Source organism: Giraffa tippelskirchi, chromosome 13, assembly GCF_054371585.1.
Source record: "Giraffa tippelskirchi isolate mGirTip1 chromosome 13, T2T-mGirTip1v1.2.pri, whole genome shotgun sequence".
Taxonomy (NCBI): Eukaryota; Metazoa; Chordata; class Mammalia; order Artiodactyla; family Giraffidae; genus Giraffa; species Giraffa tippelskirchi.
This window is the reverse complement of record NC_137287.1, coordinates 69,972,654-69,995,280: the sequence shown is the minus strand read 5'-3', so window position 1 is coordinate 69,995,280 and position 22,627 is coordinate 69,972,654. Positions and strand designations below refer to the sequence as shown.

Here is a 22,627-nt window from a genome sequence, read left to right as displayed (position 1 = left end):
CAGACACAACTGAGTGACTGAACTGAACTGATCTATTTCTGGCTCTGTGCACGTGCTCAGTCATGTCCGACTCTTGCAACCCCATGGACTGTAGCCCTCTAGGCTCCTCTATCCATGGGATTCTCCAGGCAAGAATACTGGAGTGGGTTACTGTTCCCTTTTCCAGGGGATCTTCCTGACCCAGGGATCGAACCCAGGATTCCTGTGTCTCCTGCATTACAGGCAGATTCTTTATCACTGAGCCACCAGGGAAGCCCATATATATCTATATATAGATATATATCTATATATAAATATATAGATATATCACTTTGCTGTACACCAGAAACTAACACAACATTATGAATCAACTATACTTCAATTTAAAAAAAGGTAGCTGAGGGACTTTTGGTGGTCCCGTGGTTAAAACTCTGTACTCCCACTGCAGTGGGTGCGGGTTCGATCCCTGGCTGGGGAGCCAAGATCCTACATGTGAGGAGTTAAGATCCCACCTGCCTTGTGGCCAAAACCCAAAACATAAAAATGGAAGCAATATTAAATATAACAAATTCAATAAAAACTTTAAAAATGGGCCACATCAAAAAAATCTTTAAAAAGATTTTTAAAAGTTATCTGAATCAGTTTCCATTTGGCAAGAGTGTTCTTAAATCAAAACCATTAGTCCTAACAGGTATTACTGGCTCCAAATGATTACCTGCAGGTCTGAGGCCACATTTGGCTAATCATACATTCCTACAGGTAGGTAAAGTATACCAAAGCCCAAGATATACAAAATTCCTCCTAAAGTCAGTGAGGTGAAATACATTTGACTTTTGATAGATGAACACACAAATCATCCTAAATCGCTTTCATATAAATGTTTTATTGCAGAGAAGTTATAAGTATTTACATGCTGTAACACATCACAACATAAATTTACCAAATATTTTATGATGGGATGCTGCAGGTTTCAGATAATAGTTTCCGAAGAACCACAGATTAAGTGAAGAGACTGACAGCTTTATTGACTCTACAACTCTGGGTTGCTAAATGCTAGAAGTCAAAAGGCAGTGTTTTTTCAGTCCTACCTGTCATCACTTGCATGCAGAAACCTAGGAAGCAAATACAAGAGAACTGTCGAGTGTCAAATCCATATGGCCACCAAAGTTTACAATGGGCTGGGTTATAATTCAAGTCGTAAAGCATTGAACTCTTGCATAAAATATACAGTTCTATTAAGATTGGTATAAATCTACTTATTTATAAACCCTGGCTTAAAAACAAGGACAGGATGCAGCCTGAACATGCACTGAGAAGGACAACCTAGCAAATGTTTGTGAACTTCATAGAGCTTCTTCACTTGCTTGCTTACTGTTATCAATCTGGGAAAATAACCTTAAGGGTTGCAAGTTTAAGCTTCTCTTGGTGATAAGTAATAGCAATGAAAGGCTAGGGGAATGCCCTAGGTGCTCTCGTTGATTGATGCTGGTGGAGGAGAATCTATGGGCTGTACTAAGGTAGAACCTGGCAAGTCTTCTTTAGGCCACATCTGTAGCAGAGTCATCCTGAAGTGCAGTGAAAAATCACTGATGCCTGACTGCTTATTTCTGAAAAAGTTAATAAAGTGCTAACAGATCTTGGACATAAATGAAAAAAGTAGGTGGTTCTGGATGCTCCAAACCAAATTCACAACTTGGTACCTTGAAGTCGTATTCCAAGGTCACCCAGTAGATAGGCTTTGATTGAAAAGGGAGGGGAGAAGGAAATGCATGAAGAAAGCACAAACAAATAGAATTTCTATATCTCTTCAAACCTACCCCACCATCCTGAGTAATGCACGAAGCAAGCAAATGGGTGAGGAAGATCTACACACAGCTTTGCAAAATGGGGAAATGCCTGTTAATCCTGAAGACAAATCACTGAGAAAATTCTGATGATGAATAAGAATTATTTCTGGTTATCCTCTTCCACTGAGTGTAGTACTAAGAACAGCCCTGTATCCACTTTTGGATTCCCTTTTCTCATCTTCTATCCCCCTAGCATGTTTCTCCTTGCTGCTCAGAAAAATGAAAAAACAGTTAACTTAGGCTGTGAATGTCCTAGCCGAACAAGCCACGGTACTTTAGTGTTTAGTGTGAGAGAAAGGAAGTCAGGGTTCTATTTTCAAGTGATTCATCCTAAAAGAAAATGAGACTGAGCTTTGCGATGGAATCTCTTTGCATGATCACACCAGTAGGGCTAAATCAGCAGCTTCGGATTTCCATTCCAGGTGATCAGTGTGGAATGCAATGCATTTTATGAAGTACACTTTGGGGGTTGGGGGCTGTTCCGCCTTGCAAATAAACCTGACATTTGAAATGTTGAGCCTGGTAGCTCACCTAGGCCATGTGCAGGACTTGGAAGTTTTCCAGCGCTTGGAAGAATGAAGAGCCCACATTGCCTCATAGGCTTTGAGTAGCTCTAGTTATAAACTTCTTTGGGATTCGAGCCAGCAAGTTCTACCCCTGCCTGAAGTAATGAATAAGAGTTTATGAGAATAAGTAGTTTAAGGTAATTTAAAATATTATATATTTAGTATGTATAATAAAAATATATCCATATTATGATCTTGATGCTATAATAATTTTCTCTCTTTAAAAATATAATCCCTTGAAAGTGCTAATGGGAGCTCCCTTTCTGTCTTTGTTTTCAAGGCAAATTCCCTGGCTCTGCAGTCCAGGAATTCTCTTGTCATTCCTGGAAGCTTCCCTTTCCAATGGTAATAATAATGCACAGTATATTTTTCTCACTCCTAGCTTCTTCCTTCCTTACGAAATGCTGCTAAGTATGAAATACTGTTAAGAGTTAAAAGGGACAATTAATTGGAATGAAGGCGTTATCTATCTCCGACTTTGAACAAACAATAGATAAGTTGTCCTTAACTTATTGAGACGTGTGACTAAGAAGGACCACTTGATCTCCAATATTAATAAAGCTTCTGCGTCCTCACAGGAAAAGTGCAAAACAATTCACTCAACTTGTATTAAAAAGAAGACCCTGATGAAGACAGTATAACAAACCATGATGTGAAATCATAGAGTCAAATCCAAATTCACAATATATAAATCACAGCCCAAACTAAAAGGATTTTTATCATAACAATTATGGCTTCCCAAGCCAGAGAAAGCTTACTGTACTTCAAGGATCATCTAAAGTTGATAGATAGCGGGTATTTCTGTAAGTTGCAATAACAATTGAGTAGCGGCTGATTGCATAAATGTGTTGTGTCACATAATATCAAAGTTATTTGCAAAAATTATACAATCTGGAATGCTTGAATATGAGACATAACAAGGTACTGAAACAGACATTGATAAGAAAATGAGAGCCATCATTAATATAAAAGGGATTTTTGGATGCATTAAGTTAGCAGTGCTATCAAGGTTAAATAGGTAAAGTAAGTTCTTTTTAGTCAGCTACTTAGAATTTGGGGCACAGACATCGATACCTTCTTCCCCTTTGCAAAATCTTGTACCTCTTCTGTGTCTTCTGGTTTGCCTTGCTTGGGATCTTCCAAGTCCCAAGGATATGTATTGATCAGGGGCAGACATTGAGGTCTCCTTCCCCCAAACACGCTCAAGTGTAAGGATTTCCCCAGTGTTCCCTGGGGAAAGGCCTTCCTGGCCAGTCTAACTTCTTCACTGAAGCCAGTCTCCCTACACCCTCTTCCATCCCTGTCTTTCCCATTTCCCCCGACCGGTCAATACTCCATGGGTATTTCTGATCCTTGTATCTCCTGTCTTATATCAAATTCAGTGTTTCTTCCTTCTCCTTTTCTTTCTGGGGATGCTACACTTTAAAAGTACCCCAGACCTCTTACTTCCGAGGCCCTGGTATCTTATTTGCACTTAAAGCAGAAGAGGCAGGGAAAGCTACACTTCTTTCAGCACTTGGTTTATCTGGGGTCTCAAACTCCCAGGGACACACCTCAGCTCGCAACATTAAAGGTGGCTGAAAGTTATTACTTGAGTTCTGGGAGTCAGGCACGTTTCGCTCAGAGGAAGATGTCTTTTTCTCCTGCTCTCCTAGTTGGTTGAGGTTTTCATTCTCCACTTTTGATGCTACAGCTTTGGAAGGCAGTTCTTCACACTGCCCAGCACACACACCGGTTGCACAATGCTGGCCACCGTTCTGACCTTGAGCTCTTCCCAGGGGAACCTGAGTCTTGGACATCAAATACTTCTCCTCTTCAAAGAGGGACTGACCTTGGCTCTCCCAAGGACACACCTCGGCCTTGTCTACGCTCTTCGGATTGGACTGATGACACAGGTCAGCTGCCTTGGGCTTGGGATGAGATTTCTCCTTTAAGGAAAAAATTGGGTTCTTCTCCATTTCAGAAGCTGCGATCGATACATGCTTTTGAACTTTCGATTCTAAAGGCACGGGCCCGGGGGCCAGGTCATAGATCTCCCAGGGGCACACTTCCCCAATGTCAAAGTTGTCCTTCATCTGGGTGGCACCTGGGCTCAGGTCTGAATTGGCAGTGGGGGGGTTGGCCCTTTGTTGCTTCATAATCCCCGATTTCTGGGGTTTTCTTGGCTCCTCAGAATGACTGGAGTTTGGGGGGGCAGAGTCTTCAGTCTCTGCGTTATCTGAATTGGAGTATTTTCTATTTGTCTCTTTGTCTCTGGGCAGAGCTTTCTGGGCTTTGGCCCGCTCCTCCACGCAGGCTGCCTGGGTTTTCCCGGCCAATCCAAGTGTTTTCTCCTTGGCACTGGCAATGACGCTGAGGGACTTCTGTAATACTGATGTGCGGGAGGGCCCGGGCTTCTTCTCTGAGCTGAGGTTGTGGGCGCTGGCCGACTTACACACCAGAGGCACGGACTCAGTGGACACGGCCTGGCTGTCCTCTTGCAGGGGTCGGGGTCGGTTTGCTCCCACTGGAGACCCCAGCACAGAGTTGTCTGTAGCCTCCTCCTCCTCATGGCTCTGGGCAGGAGGGCTGCTTGGGCCGCCTGATTGCTCCCGCACATGCTCATAGGTGCTGTGCGATTTCTTGAGCGAGAAGACCCGGTTCCGCAGGGACTCCTCCTTGGGCTTCCCAGCGCCACCCGCAGCCTCCTGGGGGTTCTTCCTGCCTGCGCCGGCCCCCTTAGCTGAGCCATGCTCCCCAGCATCCTTGTCCTCCTTGGAGCACTGCCGGCTGACTGTCTCTGGGATCTCTGTGATCCGCCTCATGATGGAACGGCCTAAGCCCTTCTTGGAGCACCGCTTTTTCTGAAGGTGGGGATTATTCGTGATCATCTTCTTCCTCTTATAGATTTCCAATTGGGCGTAGAGTTTCTTCAGCTCATCCTGCCAGAATAAGAGCAGATTCAAAGTGATGGGGGATGTAGCATTCCAGCCAGCTAATAACGCCTACTGTAACGTGAAGTCCATACACAGAGCTTTTCCTAACATCTCCACTCCTCAACTTTCTCCTGACTCCTCTGTATCTTGTTTCACAGAGTGTCTGAACTTTAGGACCCGAACCCCTGCATTCTGCCCTTGCTTCATGGAATGGGCGCTTTGAACTTGTTAACTGCATGGACCAGGCTGAGCCTGGATCATGACAAAACACAGCCTGTTATCTACTGATAAAATCTTATTCCTGAATAATACTGGAAGCAACACGGAGCCATTGATAAAATTACACCTAATGTTAGATTAGGATTTTACTGTACAACTGACCATCAAATACTAAAAGCATCTTCTTCCTCCAAATGCTGACATATTGTCACAGATTACTTTAAATAATCCACACTCTCTGCTCACAGGTCTATTTGTCTTCCCATCAGCAAGATCTCCTAAACCATTATCATGGGACATATAACCAGTTTATCATCATGGCGGCTTAAGTCAGTTAAGATGATCAAGATTGGCCTATGTGGTCTAACTTATACTGTGATTCTATGTTTCAGGACTGGATGATCTCTGCATGTGATGCCTTCAGTCCTTACATAATCACACAAGTTCTGTAACACAAAGAAGAGCACATGAACACCTGTCCACACATGTATGATGTATGAATGGGCCTAATCTAAAACAGAAAAGTAGAAATGCTGGTGTTACCCGAATGTCTTCTGGATCCAAGCTGTGCTCACTCCAGGCTGAATTGATACTGCTGTTCAGGTAGGATCCAGATCGGCCCATGTCTAGCTCATCTTCGTATGCTTCCGTTGCAATGTCATCTCGTGGGTTATTGCTTGAATGTGAAAACTGCAACAGAGATTCAATACGAGCTGTAGATATTAATCCACTGGAGGACACAGCATAATAATTTTTCTAAAGGTTCTAATGTTGCATCATTTCCTCAGCTAAGATGAATTCATTCATTGAACTCTTTACAAAAGATTTGCTGCCATATTTTGTTCTGTTGTCCTTGTTACACGATAGAGTCCTTAGAATGAGGTATTAATACTTGGTTCACTCTTTGATTTCTATTTTTGTTCTTTTATTTTTTTCAGGTTCCCAGGGTTAACTCACATTATTTCTCTTCAATGATACTTGCATTTTAAAATGAAAATAAGTAGAAGAACCCAAAGAAAGGTTCTCTGAGGGTACTCTGAGTACACTGTACTCTCAAAGCAGCGATTTGGACCCACTGGCGACTGAGTAGGAATATTTTTTTCCAGCAGTGGGGTCTATCTAGTGTCATTTCACTTCACACAGAGGAGGCTGTATTTCATCTATGGGCACAAATTGGAATGATCACAGGACTGTGACTTTCAGTCCATCACACAGAGTTTCAAACAAATTACTTTCAAAACTGAGAGGATAGGAGATCTGAATTCCAGCCTTGACTGTGTTGTCAGTGAGATCTTAACTGGGCCATGGAACCTCTGAGGAGCATGGTGATGCTCTTAGCTTACAGGGCTTTTGGGCTGAATGGTATCTAAGTTTAAAAATGCAAAGAATCACTGAAATAACGGATTTTTTTTTCCCTCTAGCTCATCAGTATTCTCAAGTTCCTTTCATCACCTTTTGGTATATTCTAGTTATCTTCATGGAGTCTTTGGACATTTTTCAGTTTCATGTAGTCTTGCTGTCTCTACTCTTCTTCAAGTGCAGAAGTAAGGAAGAGGGAATTGGGTAAACGATGGAAACGGAGAGAATCTAAAGCATCCCGCCACACTTTACACAATGAATAAACCAAGTGACTGTTCTGTGAAAATTGGACATGGGTTCTCTTCTCTCAGCTGGCCATCAGGTGAAATATTTCTTTAAAAAATGAACAGACTGCCCTTTGATACAGAAACACAGAGATGTTTTAACGTCAACTGTTGTTCAAATATTCAGCTAGGCAGGTGAACATAAATTGGAGATAATATGTAAAATGGCAATTCTTTAAGTAATAATGAATATTTTGTATTTGGGACTGGCTGAGAAACCACAGAAACTGATGAACTTTCCCACTCACTCTTCTATGTATGTTTGTGGGAACCACATGTGCCATAAACTTGAGGCCACAAAGATTAAGAAAATAGATCCCAGTCCTCCAAAATCTCACATGCTACTAGTTAAACCAGCTGAAGATTACTTATAAGGGTGGCATTATTTTTCTTGGGCAAAGTCTTATAGATTATCGTGAGCTTAAAGAACAGTAACTTGTCAGGTATTGTCCATTTCCTGCTTTCTGATTTTTCCTTAACGTGTATCTCTATCTAAAATACTATTTTAAACATTTATTCTGTTTGTCTTTTCCATTTCCTTCTCTCCTCCTCCAGAATATAAGTACCATGAGAGCACAGACTTAGGTCTGTTCATTACTCTTATTCTAGGATATTGAACAAAGCTCCTCAATACTGTTTTAAATTACTTATTTATTGAGATATAACTCACATATCATAACATTCTCAATTTTAAACTATACAAATCAGTGTTTTTTAGTATATTCTTGAGGCTGTACAATCATCACCACCATCTAATTCCAGAATGCTTTCATCACCCCCAAAAGAAACCTTTTTAAACCAATTAAGCAGTCACTCCCAGCCCCTTTTTTCCCCAGCACTACTCATCCACTTTCTGTCTCTTCAGAGCTGTCTATTACATTTCACATAAATGGAATCATATAATATGTGGCCTCTTTTATCTGGCTTCCTTCACTTGGCATAATGTTTTAAAGGTTTGTACAAATTGTAGCATGTATCAGCGCTTTATTACTTTTAATTGATGAATAATATTTCATTGTGTGAGTATTTGACATTTTGTTTACACATTATCAGCTGATGGACATTTGGGTTCTTTCCACTTTTGGGCTACATGAACATTCATGTAAAAATTAAAGAAAAAAATTTAAACCAGCTTTATTGAGATATAATTCATATGCGGAGAACTGTACATATTAAATGTCTACAATTTGATGAGTCTGGACATATGCAAACACCCATGATGCCTCACTACAGTCAAGTTAAGAGACATCATAAACAAATTTCTATATGAACATATTCTTTCAATTCTTTCTGGAGCTCAACAATTTATTGAATCAATCAATAAATAGTCTGAGTACATACTCATCTAGTAAAAATATAATCATATTATACAAAGTATAAAAATGATTAAGATAAACTGCAGTAACAGACTAATCCACAAAAATTATGACTATCTGGTGTCATTCAAGTAAGGAAGAAATTAGGTATGACTCTCTGTTTAAAATTGCTTAGCCTTTTCAATTAGGTTGAATTTCAGTGTTTTGGTTAATTGTGAGAGCTGAGGTAGAGAAAGAAATCACAATTCTGATTTTGGCTAATGTTGTATTATAGGACACTGATAAAGCTATACAATATTCTAATATTTTGTTTTCCTACATGTAAAAAAGGAAAATGATGATAATATGTATGTTTTCCCCCAAGCTCTGAGATCATTTTATTCCAAGCAGACTTATTGCTATCATGTCATAGATGAGGAAACTGAAACTCAGAGAGATGGAAAGTCTTGGCTGACGCCACATCACACGGTCAGCTTAGGGTAGGGCATGAGCTCAGAATCCCTGCCTTCTGAGTCCTGGCCCACTTTCTTCCACTTCAGAACGCTGCCTAGATAAGTCTCTGTCAGAATCTCTCATTGTTAAGGAAGATTCTTTTTATTCAACATTGTAATTATTTCTATTTACATAAAAATTCTCTGAATGATTAAAACACAACACTTTCTTGAATATGAATTCAAATAAGAGTATTCGTAGAAAAAGATAATTCTGTTTAAAAATGATCTTGAGGTTATAGCTACAATGAAAGACCACCTTGAACCCCTAATAATTAAAACATAAATAGATGGCAAAATGTTTGGAAAAGGACTGGACTGGATGATGATGGTTTTTGTACAGATTAAGGTAGTTGAATATTATGTGAGATGTTTAATGAATCTCCAAAGAAAAGAGATGCCTATTAATAGTTTCCTGAGTTTTAAAAATATGGTAGCATGTTAAACAAATCTTCACACCACCCTTTGCCTATATTGTCAGATATTTTTCAAAGAAGAACCAATTTCATTCTCATTTAAAATAACTGTCTTTCAAGAGAAAAGGAATGTTGGAGAAATACCTTTGGAATCAAAAGCAACCCAATGGTGACTGTCACAGTCAAATGAGTATGTGCAAAATACAGCATCAACATCCAATCAGACTGAAGTCTTGAGGCAAGAACAAATCTGAAATGAGAATTCACCATATTAGCAACCCAACAAGATCTCTACTTAAAACACTATGATACTTGCTTTTCCTCAATGTATCAGTAAAAGCAAGGAAGTAAGAAATCATACTGCTGTTTCTACAACATATATTACGTTGGCCAAAAAGTTCCTTCAGGTTTTTCTGTAAGATCTTATGGAAAAACTAAAATGCAAATGAACTTTTTGTCCAACCCACTATTTTCATCACAGAAGAATAAGGGTCTAAGGAACCCTAACTAGATGCATAAGACATAAACTCTTTATTTCCTTAAATTATCAGTAGTAAGAAAGATAGCATATACTTATATAATGTGCTAAACATTTTCTTGATTATTTTGTAGGTAAGTTGAATGTGCAAAGCATAAGCAGTGAACACATGTGAATTCTTCAAAAGAAGAGTAGGGTAAAAATTGATTGTTTCAGGGAAATTTGGATTATCAGACACAGTCAAATAACTCTTGATCATAACAGTCTTCATTTAAAAACATTAATTAGAACTAAGGAAACAAATGGGTAAATATGTATCTTAGTGAATGATCCCAGAGACTGATATGGTAAACAATGTAATGGGAAAAATGAATATACTAATGATTTATAAAGTACATCTTTTTTAAACTATTTTAAACACTGAAATATAGTAGATGTATAAAGTGCATCTTTTAAAATATAAATTTTCATTTTTATAGAGCATCAAATTATTTTAAGATAATTTAAAATGTCATACTTAAAATCTTATAGAGGAATTTATAATGCTCTGTTCCAGGATGGCCCTGCAAGTAGGAAAAATTCATTATTGATATCTGTCCTCACAATTTTGGAATATTTTGAAAAATCAGTAGGTACATGTACAAACTAAAACTCGTGTTTTAAGGATTCATCTTTATGCAAAAACCAGGTTATTGCTTTTATTAAGGTCATTTTGCACTCATATTCTTTTAAAGTCTCCCATCTGTTGTTTATCCATGAAAGCTAACTATGAGATTTTGGAATTAGAGAGTTAGCATTTTGTTTCAATGATATGCATCATCAAATTCGAAAAGCTAAATCCTAAGAGAATGCTTATGATATAATCGTGAAATAAACATGTATGCATGTGTGCTAAGTCACTTCAGTCACGTCTGACTCTTTGCAATGTTATGGACTATAGCCTGCCAGGCTCTTCTGTCCATGAGATTCTCCAGGCAAGAATACAAGAGTGGGTTGCCACTTCCTACTCCAGGGGATCTTCCTGACCTAGGGCCTGAACTCCGGTCTCCTGCATTGCGGGTGGGTTCTTTACCCTGGGTTAGGAAGACCCCCTGGAGAAGAAAATGCCAACCCACTCCGTATTCTTGCCTGGGAAATCCTATGCAAAGAGGAGCCTCGTGGGCTACAGTCCATGTGGTCACAAAGAGTTGGACAGGACTGAAGGACTAACACACGTAATTTCTTTACCACTAGCACAACCTGGGAAGCCCGAAATAAACATGTATGAATCTAGAAATAGAGGAGACTAATTTCATTTCTGCACTATATCATATTCAAGACAAATTTACTAAATACATATTATTAATATTTAAGATAAAATTTCCATCAAGGCTATTTCTTCCTCATTTTTACCCCCATCTCCCTACTCCTCCAAAATCAAGGTCAAATGGAAGCTCAGGGGTTATCAAAATGCAGAGAGAGTCTTTTCCCTTTTCTGGAGACATAAGCAACATAGACTTAGACAGAAGTGCAGAACAACTATGGTCCTTCACAGACAACCAAAAGAGATTCTCTGGATTAACATCTTTCTGAATTCCTTTGTGAGAAGGGTAGCTTCATACCTGCTTTGAACATGACTGAATATTCATTGTGTTCAGGGATGGAATACTTTGGAATCCCATCTGTGCTAGGACAGGTAAGATTTCTTTTTAAGTGCTAAAATAGGACTATCTTACTTAATAAAAAGTTACAGTCTTTGAGACAACAGTATTGAAGCACTGAAGCAATATAAAATGTACCCCTGAAAATAATACAACACCAATCTTCTGGGGCCATAGCCAGTCCTAGAGCAGACAGGTACATCAGAGGAGATGGATTTACAGTCTAAAAGCATCTTATGTACAGGGAATTCCTATCTCAAATGCCAACAGAAGTTGAAACTAGCCTGACAATATCTGGAGAAAAGAATGGGTACATATATTTTGAACTAAACCAGTGACTCTTTCAAAAAATAATTTTGAAATATACTAACATCAATTGTCCTTAATCAGCTTTTAATTACTGACAGATTCTTTTTAGGTTGTACTTCTGATTAGAAATATCTTAAAAACAGCTGGATTTTGCAGTAGTATTAAAGCTTCATTTAAAAAAAAATAGTATTTCAACTAAATAGGTCTGAAAGTCAGGTGCATAGAAATATTTGAAAATTGAGGTTAAAAATAAAGGAAGACTTTTAAAAAGTTTTGCACTTTCCCAAAAGTTAGATTTCTGCTCAGTATTAAAAATAAGTAAAGAATAAGAACTGACTGAACAAAATGCTTTCTCATTATTTATCCTTCTAGACTTAACCCTTTTAGGTTATTTTTGGTTCTTTTTGTTCAGTCTGACAGTTTGGTAAGAAAGATAGCAAATCTGTACATAATCTGTAGTAATAGTTTTTAGTATATATATATATATGTATGTACAAATATGAATACATACATATATGTATACCTAATTTTATATTTTAAGCAGATAAGAAGAGCATATATATCCTATCGATATAAAATATCTTTGCTGATGTTGGATGCCTTATTTAATATTATTTCACTCCAGGAAAAATTTGCCAAGGTAAATCCAGCTGATTTAAATTGTTATTGCTTCTTATCCTTGAATAGAGCGTGTGTCTACGTGAACACAGCTCATGGTTTATATGATTCTTCTGGTTGAGCTGGTGGGCTGTTTGGGACTCTGTTGGAAAGGTCTAAGCAAAATAAGAAAGTTATTTTTAACAAGTATTTAACATGTTTCCTATCATTTTGGCTCTGTTAAAACAGTGTTTTCTGAAGTATTGCTGTGCATTCAGATATCAACTGAATGCAAGATATCATTTTATGATTACTGACTACAGTGAGAGATGATAAACATCCTGTAAAACTTCCACAGATCATCACTTTTTCATTCTTTCATTAATCTCTCTTTCCATTGAGGGCCAAGACTAATACTCAAAATTTCTAATTACTTTAAGTGTGTCTTAACTTTTAATGTATCTCAAGTAATTGAATGGCATCTCTTTGTTGTTTTTCAAACTATTGGATTCCTTTCATTTTCTTGCTGAGATTTATTTTCAATTATGAATCAGGTGAAAATTCTCAAAAGATAAGTCATGCATATTTCATTTTCTTCATTTCTCATAAGCCACTTCCTTTCTTCTTTGTACTCTTTGGCTATGGAGACATATGGAACAACAAGAAATGGAGGGCCATATATTCTTACCATAGAAAAGTCATCCCTACAGTGTGATGATGAAAAAAATCCAACTGCACACAAAATCCAGCCATCAACTTGAAATGGATTTTGCTTTTGAATTCAACAGATTTCACATATGTAAGTTATCTGGGTGTTAGGATTTTAAAAGTATAAACTAACATAATAAACATGAGTGAAATCATAGATGATTTATCTGTATCTATTTTATAATGTATGTATGTATTGCTGTATAGCTTCAGAACAAAAAGTATGACATACTATAAACAACACTCAATGACAACCCCAGAAGTGGTTTAACATAATACAGTAACAGTGAGTTCCCTTTCAAATAAATGAAGGCAATAAACAGCTCATCAGAAGGAACTAAGAACAGCAGAGTTTAAAAACAAAAACTATATTCATTCGTCATTTCTGTGACAAAGAAATTAGTCAACGTATAAAACACTATCCTTCCTAAATCTTTCCATTATGCATCTTATCCAGTTTTGCTGTTTAAATTAAACTGAAACACATCAGAAAAATAAAACAGTTATTTTGTGACTCTACAGATCACTTGCCTAATTATATGGAATATAGCGGAGATAATGAGCTCATTGTGAACTGCAACAGCCATATAGCGTGGCTCATGAAATGCTGAAGGGACCGTCCGCACTGCATAGCAGAGATAAACACCCCACAGGAGGAATAAAAATTCAGCTGTGAGAAGAACAGAAAACACACAATTCGCTGTTAGTTTTATGAAGGAAGAAGTAAAATTTAAGCACTTTAGCAGGCACTTTGTGTCTATGATAGAAACACACAGAAATAGATGCATACAAAAATGTCATTCATATATGAATACATAGGCCATGTTTATTCATAGGTATATTTTATTTTTTAATTAAAATTTTTTAATTAAATTAAAAAATTTAATTATAATTTTTAATTAAGTGTTTTAATTAAGTGGTATCTCAGATTTTTTTTTTTGAGAATCAATAGCTTTTTCCTACAATGTGTAAAATAATTTTCCACATCCCGAACCTAAGTTTAAGCTGTTCACAGAGCCTCTGAGTCACAATAAAGTCATCAAGGTAGCAAAAGGCTTATAATGTATTTACATGCAGCTTCAAGATATTTAAGTTCTTTAAGATATTTAAGCACTGAGTCTGGTTCAAAGACCTCCATTGCCCAAACTGTGAGAAAATTGGTTGCTAAGCATGCAGTGGCATATTTTATAAGTGAACCATCATGGCTTTCACACCTGACAGACATCTGATCTTTGGCGGGTATACGCCCAAGTTTTAGTGAAATTCACCATCACCTTGTTTGTTTGCTCAAGACAGAAGAGACAAGATAGTGCAGCAGTTAAGGATAGGGCTTCAGAGTCATGCTAGACCTGATGGGGAATTCTGGCTGGATCCCTAATTAACTTTGCATTATCTGACACTAGTTAACCCTCTGGCCACCGTTTTCTTCTCTGGAAAATGAGGATAATAAATGTACACATTTCATGGGGCTATTTGCTAATGAAATCAAATAATGGACAGAAAGCACTTAACAGTTTCTGATAGGGATGACGTCAGATAAATAAAAACAAATGTTAAATAATTAGTTCTTTTTGTTAAACATCTCCTTTGACTTTTTGAAATTAAAAAAAAAAAAATTTGGCTGTGCTGGGTCTTTGTTGCTATGCTCAGACTTTCTCTAATTGTGGTGAGCAGGGGCTACTTCTTCATTGTGATGCATGGACTTCTCATTCGGTAGCTTCTCTAGCTGTGGAGCACGGGCTCCGGGGTGTGTGGGCTTCAGTAGTTGTGGCGTGTGGGCTCTAGAGCACAGGTTCAGTAGTTGTGGCACAGGAGCTTAGCTGCTCCTCGGCATGTGGGATCTTCCCAGACGAGGGATTGAGCCCATGTCTCTAGCACTGCCAGGCAAGGGCAAGACTCTTCACCACTGATCCATTAGGGAAGTCCCTCTTTTGACTATTTTTTTCAAACTGAACATTGTAACTTTAACCTATTCTGATCAAGTAACTGTTACCATGCATTTTCTCTGTCTTAGTGACGTGACCTCATGGGACAATAATACCCGATTAACAAAAAGAAAGCTCTAATTAGCAAAAACATTGCACAAAATGCGTAACCTAGAGGTAATCTACTTGCATACTGAAATACTGATTTCCAGTTCCATATGCCCAGGTGTTTTACCTGCTAAAGTTTCAGCATATTTCTACCAGTATTTAAACAATAAGCCCTAAGTAAACACATTTTTTAAGAGTTACTCAAAAACCCTGATATGGTCAAAAGCCAAAGAGAAAATGAACCTCACTCAAAGATCTCCATGATATGAGAGTGGAGGTCTCGATTATTCTGTATGTTGGCCACTGGCCATGTCTGTGAATGTTCTTCCTAGCCAACCTAACTGGACTGGGAAAAGGTCTTCATGGAAAGCTTCCTTTCCTAAGGCTTGTACTTCTGTCCATGGTATTACTATTGCCTCTTCACTCAGGTTTGAAATCTCAGAGCCACCTTTCACTGATACATTTCTACCTAGACTTATTTTTCATATGTATCACTTCTCTCAATGCCCACAATTACAATCTTTGCCTAAGTTCCTGTAAGTTTACTCCTTATTTATCAACTGCCGATCTAAACCTGGATTCACCCTATATTAATTCATTCTTTATAACAGAGACAAGTTCATTTTTCTAAAACTCCACTTTGATCATATCAGGATTTGTCCAGATCTCCATTTGGGTTCACTGGTTCATATTAATATTTCCCTTAGAATATTCATTCATATCCACTTAGGACCCTGGAATTAATTTCTGTTCCCAATGGAAGACTACAGGGGTTCCTGCCAGGGCAGACATGTTTCAAGAATTTGATGACTTTCTTGTCAGAAAGTTTCAAGACTTTCTTACCCCCCAGGGCTTCCTGTTGGCTGCCCCATTGCTTGGCCTTATTCTTTTGTGCTGCTGTAGTTCTTAGACCCTGATTTCCCGTCTAGTCTCTGACCCTCAGGTGAGCTCTTGTGAGGAACTGCTTGTATCTTCATTTAGAAATCTTCAGTAGTTCACTGTTATTTTATAAGTGCTTGGCCTGGCACTTCTCACCCTCTATGACCTCATGTTATACAACCAACATGAACTCCCAGAGTTCCCCAACGTGAACTCTGAGCTGACCCACGAAGACTCACTGTCCTCTGAACACTCCAAAGATTCTTGCTTCTGAGTCTTTGTTTATGCTATTACTCACACACAAAATCTCCTCTCATCCACACTTCCAAATATTAACCAATCTTTCGATGTTTGATTCAGGTCCCACCTCCATCCCTAGGTCCCCAGCCATGATTCTAACTTACATTGAAGTTTCCTTCCTCTAATCTCTTACAGTTTTTAGCTCTCTATACCACACAATGCAGAGAATAATATGCCACACAATATATAACTGGGAGAAAACTGTTCATGGAGTCTTGAGCCCTGACTGTGATGATATTTTTCAGGACAAGAACTGAGTCTTTCAATTATTTTTTCTACCTTTGCCCACAAAGATGATAGCAAGGATACTGATCACACATGGATAAGATTTAATAAATATTTGTTGAATTGAAGGAATATAAATGATATCGGTTCCATGTATTTAAGAGATATAGGCTTTCTGTTACCTTGCCACTCCACTTAACACTGATGGATGTCTAGAGCCATCTAACATCTATATGCACAATTTAAAGATCATACTGGCATTATGATTAATAAAGGCAAATGATACTTATTGATGGGCCACTAAGTGTGTGGTACTTGACACTCAAGAATGATGAATACAAAATATTATTAAATAACACTAGCACAAAAATGTGCTGTAGTTGAAGGACCCACATAAAACTGAATTATGAAAACATTATCTCCTGGCCACTTATAGCAGTGTTTTTATATAATGTTATACTGAACACTTTTTTTTAAAAAAAAAGGAAAATAGTTATCAAGTTAATTAGTGTGCTACAATGGAGAACTACATTTAAAAATATAAGACATATATTCCTCCAAAACAGCTAAGCTGAACATTAAGATCATTTCGTTAGCAATATCAAACAATATGCTCCAGCAGAAAAACAATTTATTATTCAAAGTACCAATTAAACTAAATGTGATTTATAAAAGTTGTGCTGAGGAAAAAAAGTCAGTTTCATATAATTAACTTCAGACTAACATGCAATCAGTAAAGAAAATATGCAGATGTTACCAAATTTTGCAGTGCTATTTTATGGGAGTTGAAATATATGTTGTGCTTCTGCTTTAGAAAATAATTTCTGGTGGCAAACGATTGATGGGGGGCATGGATATAGTTAATTGAATTTATAATTAAAGATTCAAATAGGGCTTTCAGAAAACTGAGGTATTCCATTTTTAATCTATAAGGAATAACATTTCATTTAAAAGTTAACTACCATAGCCTTTAAAAAATTAATACACCATAATGAAAGTAATTTCAAGTTATCTTTCCAAAGGCCTGGGTCAAACAAAGGAGTGAGAAATAATATTAGTTTTTTGACACTGAAGATGTCCCAGGTTGGTGATCTTAGAACACCCACAAGGGCTGGAGAAAAGCAACCTCTAAGTACAAATGACTCTCACGCTGTGATCCTCCGCTCTGCCATGCTGCGAAGGCATTTTGTATTAATAATGTTTTATGCTTCTTGTGTGCTTCTTCACTCAGTTGTGTCTGACTCTTTGAGACTCCAGGAGTGTAGCCCACCAGGCTCCTCTGTCCATGGGGATTCTCCAGGCAAGAATACTGAAGTGGGTTGCCATGCCCTCCTCTAGCAGATATCCCCAAACCAGGGATTGAACCCAGGTCTCCCACACTGCAGAAGGATTCTTTACCCTCTGAGCCACCACCCAAGCCTTATGCTTCTTAGCACATTTAAAAATTATTTTTACATGGCACAACTAAATATATAAATGAAACAGTTAGCTGTCCTTTTCCAAGTGTTTCTTTTAATGTCGTCTATGAAACAGCTGTCCTTTTCCAAGTGTTTCTTTTAATGTCGTCTTCTGTTTTTCTCTAAATCCTATCCACTTAGAATATTTACAAAGTAAACTTACTCCATTTTATTCTAATAATATGGTGGACTGCACAGAAGTTATCATTAGGTCAAACAACTAAATAATGCTTGAAAACAGCTCAAATTCCAGCATTCCAGGGTTTGGCTGCAGACAGAAACCTTGATATTCTGGAGGCTTATTTGTCTTTTCTTTGATTTGAATAAATATAGGTGTGAGATTTACAGTGGTGAAAACGATGAAAAGAATACTTCTGGCAGAATTTTAAAGGGAGGATTGCCTTTGTGAGACCACGTGGTCTTGGGGGTACATTTTTGAGTGTGTGGATGTGGCCATGAAGGGGGTGGTTGGTGAGTTGCAGGAATTCTGTTTGTCGTAAAATCAGTGTATTCATCTGAGAAGCATGGAGAAGATGGATGTTGCCAGGAGTTCACAACTAGGGCTCTGTGGCCAGGAATGCCTGCCCCTTCTCAGCTCCTGGGAGCAGTAAGGAAGGGATGGGCAGAGCAGGGCCGTAGGACACGCCCATGGACACGCCCACTGAGAAGCTGGCTCCACCCCTGCTGACTCACCACGAAGGGAGTCTGGATCCCAGGTCTCCTGGTTCTCCTGACCAGTGTTCTCTAAATTACATCCTTTGATGGAGACTTTCTTTTGCTTTATTACTAGAGGCATAAACATTGGTTTTGACTACTGTGGGGAATGGGTCTCAGTGAGCTGAAACAGGAAAACTCACAAACCTTCCTATTCCTCCATACTAAAACCTCAGAAGAAGGCTCTGCTGGCCACAGTTACTGCAGGCATCGGAGTGGGATGGGGGTATAACAGGCTGGAATTTGCAGTCCATATGGGTTAGCAGCTTGTTTTTAAACTATGATAGTCATTTTAGTACGAGTAAAAGAGCTGCCAAAATCTTTTGACAACAGAGTTAATCTATAGGCTATCTCTACTGAAGCAACAAAACCTTTTTTCCCCATCTTAATTTTTCACCCTTTAAAATCCAAAGGTTCCACGGGGGAGCTGAAACTCCTTAGAAGCTGTGATCACTACAGATATCTTAGTTACTCCTGTTCCATGTCCTTTAGGCACTGGCCCAAGACCCCATCCCAAAATTTCTTCACTTCTAAAAAGAAAAATGGCACTGTAAGAATAAAATGAAGGAAAAAATTAATTTATCCTTTCTCTCAGCCCTTCAGCATCATAACTACTCCTCAAAGAAATAAAACATTGTTCAGAAGAGGACATATGTAGATAAACAAGGAAAATAATCTCTACTTCACTCATTCAAGAAACTATCAAAAAGACCTTCAAAAAGTATGTGTGTATCCTATATAGAATCTAAACACAACACAACAAAACAAAACCACATTGAACACATAGAAATAGTACAATGGTGATTGACAGGGGCTGAAGTTGTGGGGATAAGGAGAGATTGGTCAAAGGCTACAGATGTTGTTAAAAGATGGATACATTTTGAGGATCTAATGTACAGCACAGTAACTATATTTGAAATTTGCTAAGAGAATGGATTTTAAGCATTCTTACACATACACACACCACCCCCCCAGGAAACTATGTGAGTTGATGAATATGTTAATTAACTTGACTGGGGGAATCATTTCACAATGTATCATATATCATTATGTTTAAATATATTACAAGTTCGCAGATTATGATTCAATAAAGTGCAGTATAAAATTAAAAAACTTAAAAAAAAAAACATAAAAAACAAACAACCCCCCCCCAAAAGTATGTGTGAGTTTCTCATGAACATAGCTCAAGCCTGTCAATGCAGTCAAGCTTTCATTTCTTTGATTGAAAATTAAAAGTACACTTTAAAAATGGTAACAAATGATGCAGCAGGATTAAGGCATATGGTACATTAGAATAAAAAAAGATGCATGTAAATGAACCTAAATCATGATCATTAATCTAAGTCAGATGGAAAGGAAGTCTAATCTATTTTCCCCAGTACTCATTAAAGGGTGCTTGTAACACATTTCACCTGTCACAATATAGCCTAATCTTCTAGGAGAATTAAGTATTTAAATTCTGAGAAACAATTGCTATTCTAGAATTTCCCTGTATAACTCAGTAGGTGTTACTGTATTCTCAGTTCCTTCTAAACACTGGCGTACAACTAATTGAATTACTGAACACATTGTCTGCCTTTGTGTTTAAAATATACCAGGCAAGAGGAGAATTAGGTTTCTTCCCAGTAGTTTTCTATACCTGATTCCTCCTCTGAAACACTTGTGGTAGGAAAATCACCTACATGGGCAGTTCTGGAGTGAGCAAAAAGTAGGAAGGACCCACTACTTAAATTTATGACTCATATTTCTAACTAGAGTTCTACTTTAGTGAAAAAACTAGTATCACACTCAAATGACTCTTTAATTTGTATTAAAAAAAAAAAAGTTTCAGACAGGTAAAACTGATCCAGAAGGCATGTTTATCAATATGTTATCACTTTTTTGTTTCTTTTGAAATTGACTCCTGACACTAATATAAGTATACACAGCTTCTTGACACAGATTTCTCACAACTTCAAGGTAAAGCCTATCTCCATCCTTTCCCTGCACAGAATTATTTCTGTTTAGGAAATGGGGACTAATTTAGCTTTCAGTACATGCTTCTTTCTGGCAGACTGAAGATACATTAACTTATTCTTGAATAACAGCTTGGATATAAAAAATCTAATGGTAAACATGCTACTTATAGAAATATATAAAGAGAACTGCAAAGAGGCACACATTAGCAAACATTAAGAGGGGTTAAATACGGAATATCTAATGCTACATGACAAAAGAGAAATAAATGCAACCACTGTAGGGAAGTGCGAAAAAATTTTTTACAGCAACCACATGTCTCTTGAGTTTTCAAGATAGTCTTAATTTAAAATATTTTTTCCTGCTATTAAATCATGTGTCTTGATTTTTCTTCAGAGAATTGTGTCACTGCAAGAAAAGTGTAATTTTGAAACTAAGGTGTTTCAGTAGTTTATTAGTAGTTCAGTAAATTATTCAGTAGGACAAAAATAATCACTAAAAGATAAAAATATTATCACCAAACATTTAACTTCTTCTTACCTCCTGATCTCTATACCTTATCATTAGTCTTTTACTTTAAAGTATTTTGCACCCTAAAGAAGGTCACATTTGTGATCTCTATGTAGAAATAAATATGAATACAAAACTGACAGTAACCTGTAGTTCATTTTACACAAACTTTCTTTATATATAAGAATTTTCTATGATAAATAAGATACACTTAAATACCTATAATGTCTCTAGTACTGAAGACCTTGTGGGAGATATAAAATATATAAGAGACTTATTCCTCTCATCAGGTAGTTTACTATTGGGTTATAAAGATAAGTGAGAATCGAAAGCAAAATTAGGTGGTAAAGTCTCTTGGTACAGTGGTAGTTCAATGAAGGAAGACAACCATTTGGACTAGAACCTAGGAATCTTTATAAAAGAGAAGTTCTTTGAGGCATGGGCAATATTTAGAATATTATAAAGAGGAATAAAGAACATTTCCTTTGATAGGAAGAGTGGTGCAGGTGGGTAGGAACTGTGTGAAACACGAAGGAAATGCCTAACTGGAAAAGAGGGTAATGTTAAAATACATTGTAAGTAATGCTGGATTAACAATGCTGCTTAAGTTTACTGTGAGTCTTGAAAATCTGTTAAAGGAATTTGGAGAATCAGAAAGCGATGTGATGAATCAGTAAGTTCAATCTAGGTTGCTTTTAGAAGACACACACACCCACACCCACCCCCCACACACAACCCAAATTCAGGGATTTTGGAGTTGGCGTCATTAGAATGGAGAAAGACATACAGCAGTGCTTCTCAAAGTGCGGCCTCACACCCAAAAGCAGAAGCATCACCTGGGAACCTGTTACAGAGCAAATTCTTGGGCTTCATTCTGCTTCTTCATTGCCAACCTAATGACGCCTCATTATGTATTTTGAATATCGTATTCTTTGTAAAACATAAAAGAAATGTAATGTGCTTTTCTTCATAGTAATATTGGGAAATGATTTTTCCTAGTTTGGTCAACTTGGATTGAAGAATGTAAACTAATGTTACAGGTTTCTATTAAGTAGAAATTTTTTATCTACACGATTTGCTTAATTTTCACATTCAGATGAAAGTCAGAATCAGAACTGCTTCCTACTTTGGTTCCACGTTTTATCTTCTGATACTGACATTGATATCTACTGATAACGAACTACAGATATTTTCATTGCTATTGATCAAAATAATGACAACTGACTTTATTTATTATTATAGTGCTATAACCATTCCCTTTATGTACCCACATTGCTTTATTACCACAAAAATTAGGCTTACATGAGTCCTAAAATACCCTGTCCAGAAAAATATTATTCCATTCAAATTGTAAACAATGTACACATTTTATGAGCTTCTAGCAAAATACTAAATGTGAACATTCCACAAACAACTGCCAATATGGGAG

General features: G+C 37.5%; 1 protein-coding gene across 1 annotated transcript in view; it reads right to left on the bottom strand.

Moving 5' to 3' along the window:
- Nucleotides 1-3,790: 3,790 nt before the first annotated feature.
- The window catches only part of GPR158 (G protein-coupled receptor 158), a 275,596-nt gene continuing 256,759 nt past the window's right edge, over nucleotides 3,791-22,627 (bottom strand). The window contains exons 8-11 of the mRNA XM_081556821.1: nucleotides 13,656-13,794; nucleotides 9,537-9,642; nucleotides 6,070-6,216; nucleotides 3,791-5,313 (exon numbers count right to left, since the gene is read on the bottom strand). Of these exons, the coding sequence (XP_081412947.1) occupies nucleotides 3,835-5,313; nucleotides 6,070-6,216; nucleotides 9,537-9,642; nucleotides 13,656-13,794 (1,871 nt within the window). The 3' untranslated portion in view covers nucleotides 3,791-3,834. The remainder of the gene's footprint in view (nucleotides 5,314-6,069; nucleotides 6,217-9,536; nucleotides 9,643-13,655; nucleotides 13,795-22,627) is intronic.